The 9,321-nt window shown below is 45.8% G+C and overlaps 1 protein-coding gene across 1 annotated transcript in view; it reads left to right on the top strand.

Moving 5' to 3' along the window:
- Window positions 1–4,119: 4,119 nt before the first annotated feature.
- HGSNAT (heparan-alpha-glucosaminide N-acetyltransferase) overlaps window positions 4,120–9,321 on the top strand; it is a 48,572-nt gene continuing 43,370 nt past the window's right edge. The window contains exon 1 of the mRNA XM_082608422.1: window positions 4,120–4,591. Within this exon, the coding sequence (XP_082464548.1) occupies window positions 4,135–4,591 (457 nt within the window). The 5' untranslated portion in view covers window positions 4,120–4,134. The remainder of the gene's footprint in view (window positions 4,592–9,321) is intronic.

Raw genomic sequence — 9,321 nt, 5'->3', positions numbered from 1 at the left:
TTTTTAAACAGATAAATCTAATCTGGTATATCTTTCCACCCAGAAATAAAGAATTTCGCTGTCTTAATTCTCATACATCATTTTGTCACATCATTCAATTAAGCCTCTAGATTACAAAAAATGGATAGCAATTGGACTGGCCATTGTGGAGTACATTACGAACACAATGAGCTTTGCTGTATTCTCACATCTTCAACCAGCAATTGTTGGAGTCACACACGCGTCCCAGGCTGACTGGTGACTCCAGTGAATGATTCAACCACACCCACACCACAGCACACAACTCCAGTCTCTTCTTTGTCTGTTGCCCAAAGAAGCTGCTCTTTGAGGCTGTTCCTAGTGACTTGTAATGGTGCCTCTTACATCTTTAAAGTCCACATTCCTTACCTTCAAGCAAAACTAAAGTAGCTGTGCAGTTTTCCCAGCACTGCTTATTGAAGTGGCTGTCTTTTTTCCATTGTATTCTCTTTCCTCCTTTATCAAAGATAAGGTGACCATATGTGCATGGGTTTATCTCTGGGCTTTCTATCCTGTTCCATTGATCTATATTTCTGTTTCTGTGCCAGTACCATACTGTCTTGATTACTGTAGCTTTGTAGTATAGTCTGAAGTCTGGGAGCCTGATTCCTCCAGCTCTGTTTTTCTTCCTCAAGATTGCTTTGGCTATTCAGGGTCTTTTGTATTTCCATACATATTGTGCAATTTTTTGTTCTAGTTCTGTGAAAAATGCCATTGGTAGTTTTATAGGGATTGCACTGAATCTGTAGATTGCTTTGGAGGGTATAGTCATTTTCACAATGTTGATTCTTCCAATCCAAGAACATGGTATATCTCTCATTCTGTTTGTATCATCTTTAATTTCTTTCATCAGTGTCTTATAGTTTTCTGCATACAGGTTTTTTGTCTCCTTAGGTAGGTTTATTACTAGGTATTTTATTTTTGTTGCAATGGTAAACAGGAGTGTTCCCTTAATTTCTCTTTCATATTTTTCATCATTAGTGTATAGGAATGCAAGAGATTTCTGTGCATTAATTTTGTATCCTGCTACTCTACCAAATTCATTGATAAGCTCTAGTAGTTTTCTGGTAGCATCTTTAGGATTCTCTATGGATAGTATCATGACATCTGCAAACAGTGACAGTTTTACTTCTTCTTTTCCAGTTTGTATTCCTTTTATTTCTTTTTCTCCTCTGATTGCTGTGGCTAAAACTTCCAAAACTATGTTGAATAATAGTGGTGAGAGTGGGCAACCTTGTCTTGTTCCTGATCTTAGAGAAAACTGTTTCAGTTTTTCACCATTGAGAATGATGTTGGCTGTGGGTTTGTGATATATGGCCTTTATTATGTTGAGGTAGGTTGCCTCTTTGCCTACTTTCTGGAGAGTTTTTATCATAAATGGGTGTTGAATTTTGTCAAAACCTTTTTTTTTTTTTTTTTTTTTTTTTGCGGTACGCGGGCCTCTCACTGTTATGGCCTCTCCCGTTGCGGAGCACAGGCTCCGGACGCGCAGGCTCAGCGGCCATGGCTCATGGGCCCAGCCAGTCCACGGCATGTAGGATCCTCCCAGACCGGGGCATGAACCCGTGTCCCCTGGATCGGCAGGCAGACTCTCAACCACTGCACCACCAGGGAAGCCCCCTGAGTCTGTCTTCTTTCATTCAGTGTAATGTTTATGAGATCCATCCATGTTTGTTGCTTATATATATTTTGTTAAATTTACTTACGTATTCATTTAAAAAACTTACTGTAAATGCTATTTTAAAATTTTCAAAGTTCAATTTTTTTATATCTAGGTTATAAAAATGAAATCTATTTTTGTATATTGACTTTGAGTTTCGTGACCTTGCTAAATTCACTTTAAGTTCTAGCAGCTTTTATTTTGTAGATTCCTTAAGATTTTACACATATATAATCATGTCATGTTTGAACAAAGCCAATTTATGTGCTTTTCTTTTTCTTGCCTTATTGCACTGACTGGGACCCCTAGGACAGTGTTGAGTAGACGTGGTTAAGGCAGATATCCTTGCCTTGTTCTTGATTCTAGGCAAAAAATATTGTCTTTCAAGTGTCATGTTAGCTGTAAGTTTTTCATAGATGCCATTTATCAGATTGAGGAAGTTGCCTTCTATTCCTATTTTGTTGAGAGTTGAATAGATGTTGAATTTTGTCCAATTTTATTTCTGCATGTGTTTGTCACATTGGAATCATATGACCTGCTTTGGCCAGTGAATGCCAGTCACAGGCATCTCTGCTGGGCAAGAGCCAGTGTAGGATTTGCTACATCATTTCTCCACGGCTGCAGTCATGGTAGAAGCTCCTGCTGAGATGAAGCACTGGACATGAATGTGAGCAAGACATGAACTTTTGCTGAAATAAGCCACAAGACTGGGTGTCTGTTTATTGTGCATTATAGCTTAACAGAGAAGGTTCTTGCCCTCAGGACAAACTCTTTGCCTTCATGGATCTTACATTCTAGTGCAAAGGAAGCAGGAAAACAAATACACATTATAATGTCAGCTAGAGATGAGTAGAATGAAAAACAAAGCAGATATAGCAGGACACAGGGATAGAGAATGTTTTTGTTTTAAATAGGGGTATTGGGGAAGAAGGTAACAGGTGAGCTGAGACCTGAATGAAGTGAGGGAGGGTCTGTGAGGTGTCGGGGGAGGGGTGTTCTAGGTAGAGGGACCAGCCATGCTCAGCCCTAAGACAGGAATTCCAGATTCTTCTGGGCACGGAGGATTGTGACAGAGCTGAAAGAGCCATCCTCGAAGAGGAAGCAGAGAAGGGCACATCCACCCAAGGGGCCCTGTGGCCCATTCTGGTTTTGTGGGGACCAGAGAAGCTGTTGGACAGCAGGTGTCTAGTTGGCGATGGTCTTGTCACACTCCTTATACACCAGTGTCCCTCAGCTCCTGGGATTTTGAACAGTGGGGCCGGGCAAGCAGGGAAAAAGGAGTCACTGAACTTCTTCTTGACCTTCAGGCACAGAGGTTTGTTTTCTCTGAGAAAACCCATGTGACTGACCTTTATTAGATAGTTCATGACCATGACTTTCCTGAAAGTTATCTCCACCGTAAAACTCTTCAACAGCTTGCTACTGTCCTTAAGAAGAAGCCTAAACTCAACTCTATTGTCAGGCTTACCTCCTGTCTCCTCCTTCCCCTCACAGAATTCTGCTTCCGTCACACTGGGTCGCTTTCAGTTCCTGCACTGAGACGTGCTTTCTCTGAGCCTTTGCACAGGCTGTTCCTTCTGTTAGGAATGCTCTTCCTCCCTTCTCCTGGCTCACATCCCTCAGGACTCAGTTGAAATGTCAGTCCTCCTGGGAGGCTTCCCAGACTAGCTTAGGTGCTTCCATCAAATGCTATCTTAGCGTCTTGTCCTTCTATGAACATAGCACTCATCACACTGTATTGTAGCTTTACAAAGTTATCAAGTCATTCAATATACAGCAAAGTATAAAAAATAATATAGAGAGCACGCATAAATCTATCACCCTACCTAAGCTAATAACTTCGCTGGCTGAAGCCCACCGTGAAGCTGGCCCTCAACATTGTGCTTCCTCCCTATTCCCAGCCACGGCTTAAATTCAGTGTTTAACTTTCCGTATGTATCTTTATACTTTTATTACACATGCATATAAGCCTAAACAACATATCTATTTTGCTTGGCTTTACACTTTATGTATGATATTACAAAGATATTTCTGCAACTTGCATTTCCCCCTCAGCCTTAGTTTTGAGATTCATCCGTGTGGACACAGGTAAGTCTAGATCATTTCTACTGCTGTATGCATTACACCACAATTCATCCATTTTCTCCACTGATGGACATTTAGATCATTCACAGGTTCTTGCCGTTTCAAATCACTCTGCCACAAGCATGACTGGATCTGCCCTTCATGCGTATGATCGTTTCCCCGGGCGCAAAGCTAGGAGTGTAACCGCGGGGTCATCGTGCCTGCCAGCCTTTAACTTCATCCGGGACTGGCAACCAGCTCTTCCAAGTGGTGGTAACACACGGTGGCTTTTATGGCTTTCATGTCGCAACTCTCCCTCTGGATAGCAAACGCCTTGGGGGCTGGGACTGAGAACAGTGGACAGAGGACACTAACACCCGTTTGTATGGCGAATGGCTGGACGCAGGGATTCAGCGGAATGTCGCTCAGCGGGTGGCGAGGGACCGCGGAGCGGCGGCTCGGGGCCTGCGGGGCCCTCTCTTCCCGACGCCACGCGTCTCTCCTCAGGACAAAAAAAAAAAAAAAAAAAACCCAAAAAAGCAAAACCCTGTGCAGCGGCTCCGGGCGCGGTGAGCTCCCCTCCCCCGGAAGACCCGCCCCCGCCCCACCCCCGCGGTGGCTCGCGCACCGCCCCCGGGGCCGAGCGCCGGGCGATGACGGGCGCGCGGCCGTGTGCGGCCGAGCAGCGCGGGTCCCGGGAGTGCGGCGGCGGCGGCGGCGGCGGCGGCGTGGGGGCAGCAGACGGCATGAGCGGGGCGGGGGGCGTGGGCCGGGCGCTGGCCGCGCTGCTGCTGGCCGCGTCCGTGCTGAGCGCCGCGCTGCTGGCCCCCGGCGGCTCCCCGACGTCAGGTGAGTGCGCCCTCCGGCCGGGCCCGCGGGGCGGCGACTGTCCCCTCCCCGGGGCGGCGCGCGGGACAGCTCGGGAGGAGCAGCGCCCGGAACTCGCGTGTCGTTTCCGCCGCGCTGTCGTGGCGGGGCCGGGGCTCTTGCACGGAGGCCGACCCGCAGGAGGACGCAGGAGGGCGGGAGTGGCGCTCCTCGGGCTTCATCGAGTGCCTTTGACCCGGAGACCTGTCGCCCCCGAATGCAAAGCTGATCGGAGCCGGGCCGGCGCCCCCCTCCGTCCGCCGCACGGAGGAGTTGCGGGGGACCTGCCGGAGCCCCGGCCCGAGCGCGCAGCCCCGTGCGCGGCGGGACGGAGAGGCCGGCTCGGCTGCGCTGGGCTCCGGGGTCACCGCGGCTCGGGCCGGGGGCGCAGCGGGAGCGCGCGGGAGGCGGCGGGCGCGGGAGCTGGCGGCCGAGGCGCGGTGTCGGATCTCGAGCGAGCCTCCCCGGCCCGCTGGGTTGTTCCGCTTCCATGGTGACGGGCGGAGCGCCGGGGTCGCCGTCTGCAGGGGGGCCCCGGGCGAGGTCGGCGGCCTGGGAGGGCTCGGCGGGGGCAGTGCTCATGTCCGGCAGGGAGGAGAGGAGAGCTGAACCTCGGCTCAGCGAGCGTTTCCCCAGCTTGCCTGGTCTCCGAGCTCGCCAGGGAAGTGGGAAAAAAAGGCAAATTCCAGGGCCTCCCGCTAGACCCCTTGGACGAGGACCCGGGGCCCTAGAAGATCTCAGTCCCAAGCCCTCCCCAGGGGATGCTGTGGTCGAAGGTGGTGGGATCAGCCAAGGGCAGCAAACCCGGTTCGGTCAGTGCTGGGGAAGGTCTCCTTGTCACCTGGGGAGCTGGGGGCCACTTGCCTCTGCTCCCGTCATCCCACCATCACCTTTGTGTCAGAACGCGGGGGTTCTGGTGTCAGCGTGTGTGGTCCAAACTGCCCCTCCTCCTCAATCAAAATGTTGTAGGGAGAAGACAAAATAAATTTTGAAAAAGCATCTTAGCTGATTACGTTTAATACAGTGTCTCCCCCGCCCCCGAGCTCAGTCTCGTCACTCCCTCCCTTTTATAATCGAGGAACAGACCTCAAGGGGTTACATAATCTGCCCTGTCACAACTTGTCAGGGACAGATCCTGTACAACGCTCTATTTTTGTGCTTTAGCATCAGTTCATACTGATAATTATTGTAGGAAAAAGGTTAAGTTTCTAAGCAGTGATTCTGTGTAGTGAGGGAGAGCATAACTAAGTACCGTTCTGAAGCCATCCACTCCAGAACCTTCACAGAGCAGTGTCGCCAAGTCAGCCAGGCTTTTAGTGCCACCTGGAGGCCAAATTTGGGCGGGACAGATTCCTACTAAGACCTCCACCTTTATATGATTTGTGGACTCAAGTTTACTTGAAAAGAAAAAAGAAAAATAAGTAGACTATGTCTTTTAAAATATGCTCAGCAAAGACACTTACGAGCAGGGAGCTAGAACCAGAAATTAAATATTTGGAAATGAAGTAAAAGCCTAATATGCGAGCAGTACAGTTACTTGGGCACTATTGAAACGTGACTTTGTTTGGTTTATTTCCTCACCAAGACATTGTAGACAGGAAGAAGGAATTGTCTGTTGTATGTAATGCTCCTTGAGGCTTCCCTGGTATATATATTTTTAATATTTATTTACTTATTTGGTTGCGCAGGGCGAGTTGCGGCAGGCGGGCTCCTTAGTTGTGGAATGCAAACTCTTAGTTGCGGCATGCAAACTCTTAGTTGCAGCATGCATGTGGGATCTAGTTCCCTGACCAGGGATCGAACCTCGAGCCCCCTGCATTGGGAGCGTGGAGTCTTAACCACTGCGCCACGAGGGAAGTCCCTGCCCTGGTATTTATAAATTCAGCTGTTGGCAGCTTTTTCTAGAAACTGAGCATCAGTTTCAATTTCGGCGCCATATTGGATGGCTTAGGAATTTTGTCCTTTGTGTTTGTGTGTGTGGGTGTGTGTGTGAGTGATACAGACTACAGACTCATTGGGTTTTTAAAAAATTTATTGTATTGAACGATAGCTGATTTATAATGTGTTAATTTCTGCTGTATGGCAAAATGATTCAGTTATACGTATATATACGTTCTTTTTCATATTCTTTTCCATTGTGGTTTATCACAGGATACTGAATATAGTTCCCTGTGCTCTATAGTAGGACCTTATTGCTTATCCATTCTATATATAATAGTTTGCATCTGCTAATCCCACAGACTCATTGGTTTTTTTTAAAAAAATGCTCAAATAATGCAAAAAGGTACAAAGTTGTCAGAATCGCCTGGCCTTACACTCACAGTGTCTGTTGCTGTTGTTTTGGGGAGGATAATAAGTGTTGATGAGGGTGTGGAGAAAAGGGAACCCTCCTACACTGTTGGTGGGAATGTAAATTGGTGCAGCCACTACGGAGAACAGTTTGGAGGTTCCTCAAAAAACTAAAAATAGAACTGCCATATGATCCAGCAATTCCACTCCTGGGTATGTAACTGAAGAATATGAAAACATTAATTCAAAAAGATACGTCCACCCAGTGTTCATAGCAGCATTGTTTACAATAGCCAAGATATGGAAGCAACCTAAGTGTCCATCAACAGATGAATGGATAAAGATGTGGTACATATATACAATGGAATATTACTCAGCCATAAAAAAGAATGAAATAATGCCATTTGCAGTAACATGGATGGAACTAGAGGGTATTATGCTAAGTGAAATAAGTCAGAGAAAGGCAAATACTGTATGTTGTAATTTATATGTGGAATCTAAAAACAAAACGAATGAATATAACAAAACAGAAATAGACTCACAGATATAGAGAACAAACTAGTGGTTACCAGGGGAAAGGAAAGGGGGAGGGGCAAGAATGAGGGTAGAGGATTAAGAGATACAAACTGCTATGTAGAAAATAAATAAACTACAAGGATATATTGTATAGCATGAGGAATATGGCCAATATTTTATCGTAACTTTAAATGGAGTATAATCTATAAAAATTTTGAATCACTATGTAGTACACCTGAAACTAGTATATTGTAAATCAGCTATACCTCAATTTAAAAAATACAAAAAATAAATCATACTGGTTGGGCAGAGATTCTGATTTAATAGGTCTGGGGTGGAGCCAGGGCATTGGTTTTGTTTTATTTTTAAATTATTTATTAATTTGTTATTTATTTGTTTATGTTATTATTTTATTTATTTATTTATATTTTATTTTTGGCCGTGTTGGGCCTTTGTTGCTGCATGCGGGCTTTCTCTAGTTGCAGCGAGCGGGGGCTACTCTTCATTGCAATGTGCAGGCTTCTCATTGCGGTGGCTTCTCTTGTTGTGGAGCACGGGCTCTAGGCACGTGGGCTTCAGTAGTTGTGGCATGTGGGCTCAGTAGTTGTGGCTCCTGGGCTCTAGAGCGCAGGCTCAGCAGTTGTGGCGCACGGACTTAGTTGCTCCGCGGCATGTGGGATCTTCCTGGACCAGGGCTCAAACCCCTGTCCCCTGCATTGGCAGGCGGATTCTTAACCACTGCACCACCAGGGAAGTCTGGTTTTGTGGTTTTTTTAGCTTGCCAGGTAATTCTGATGTTCAGCTAGCATTAACCCTTCATACAACCTTATATAAAATAATATTGATGACAATTAAGAGCTTTCAAAGTCTGAAATTCACATGGAAAAACTAAGCATGAAACAAGAACCATATTCCACCCACCACTGAAGACTCATAGAAGTATGAATAAAAACAGTAGTTACTACAGCTCCGAAGGGATGATGCTGTATAGAACAATTACGGAGGAAAAGGTCAACAGCTAGTGATAAATTTGCAAATGGAAGCTCTCAGACGTGAACAAGGGAAATGAAAAAGAGAAATACTTGAAAACATTATGACAAGTATGTCAAAGGATTTAATATCACAGGGGCTAAGTGGTTAAATAAACATTCCAACAATTCACAGGAAAGGAAAGTACTGATAGTCAACATTTGGAAAACATGTTCGAACTTGCTAATTGTTAGTTCAGAACTAAAATAATAAGGAAATTATATTTTCTATACATCAGGCTAAAAAGCAAGGGAAAAAATTAAACTGGCCCAGCTGCTAGGGAACAGATCTGCTTAGTCTCAGGAGACTGGGAGCATAGAGGTTAGGTGCTGGCCAGACTGGTGAGTCATTCTGGTGGGTGACCTCTCCAGGCCTCCCATACCTCATCTGGAGGCTGGAGACACCAGCAGCTGTTTCATGAGGCTGTTGGGACCTGGAGCACAGTAAGTGTGTCGTTTTCGGTGTCACCTGGGAGCCGATGAACACCACAGTTGTCTTTGTAAACTGGCACAATTAAATTGGGAGAGGAATTTGGCTAAACATATCAAAAACTATTTAAAAAGCTATTTTTGGTTGAAAATTTCACTCCTGGAAGTTCATTCTTAAGGAACTATGTTGAAAGAAGAGCATGTTGATTTTCAGATGTCTATAGCGCCATTTTTATATAGGATATAGCATCATTTCTTATAATTGGAAAAAAAGGGAATGGGGGGAAATTGGAAATAAGGTTAAATGAAAAGAGAAGAAACAACTTTTCAAAATACTTAACCACATGTTCCTGATTCTGACGAAGCCCCTGTTGTCCCCTGCATTGGTTGGATGTGGCCCAGAGCATTATAATCATCATTTGTCAAACACTTACTTTGAGGTTCTATGTC

Source organism: Mesoplodon mirus, assembly GCF_964341445.2.
Source record: "Mesoplodon mirus genome assembly, chromosome: 20".
In the NCBI taxonomy this organism is placed as follows: Eukaryota; Metazoa; Chordata; class Mammalia; order Artiodactyla; family Ziphiidae; genus Mesoplodon; species Mesoplodon mirus.
The sequence above is the reverse complement of the archived record's forward strand: the minus strand, read 5'-3'. Positions and strand labels throughout refer to the sequence as shown.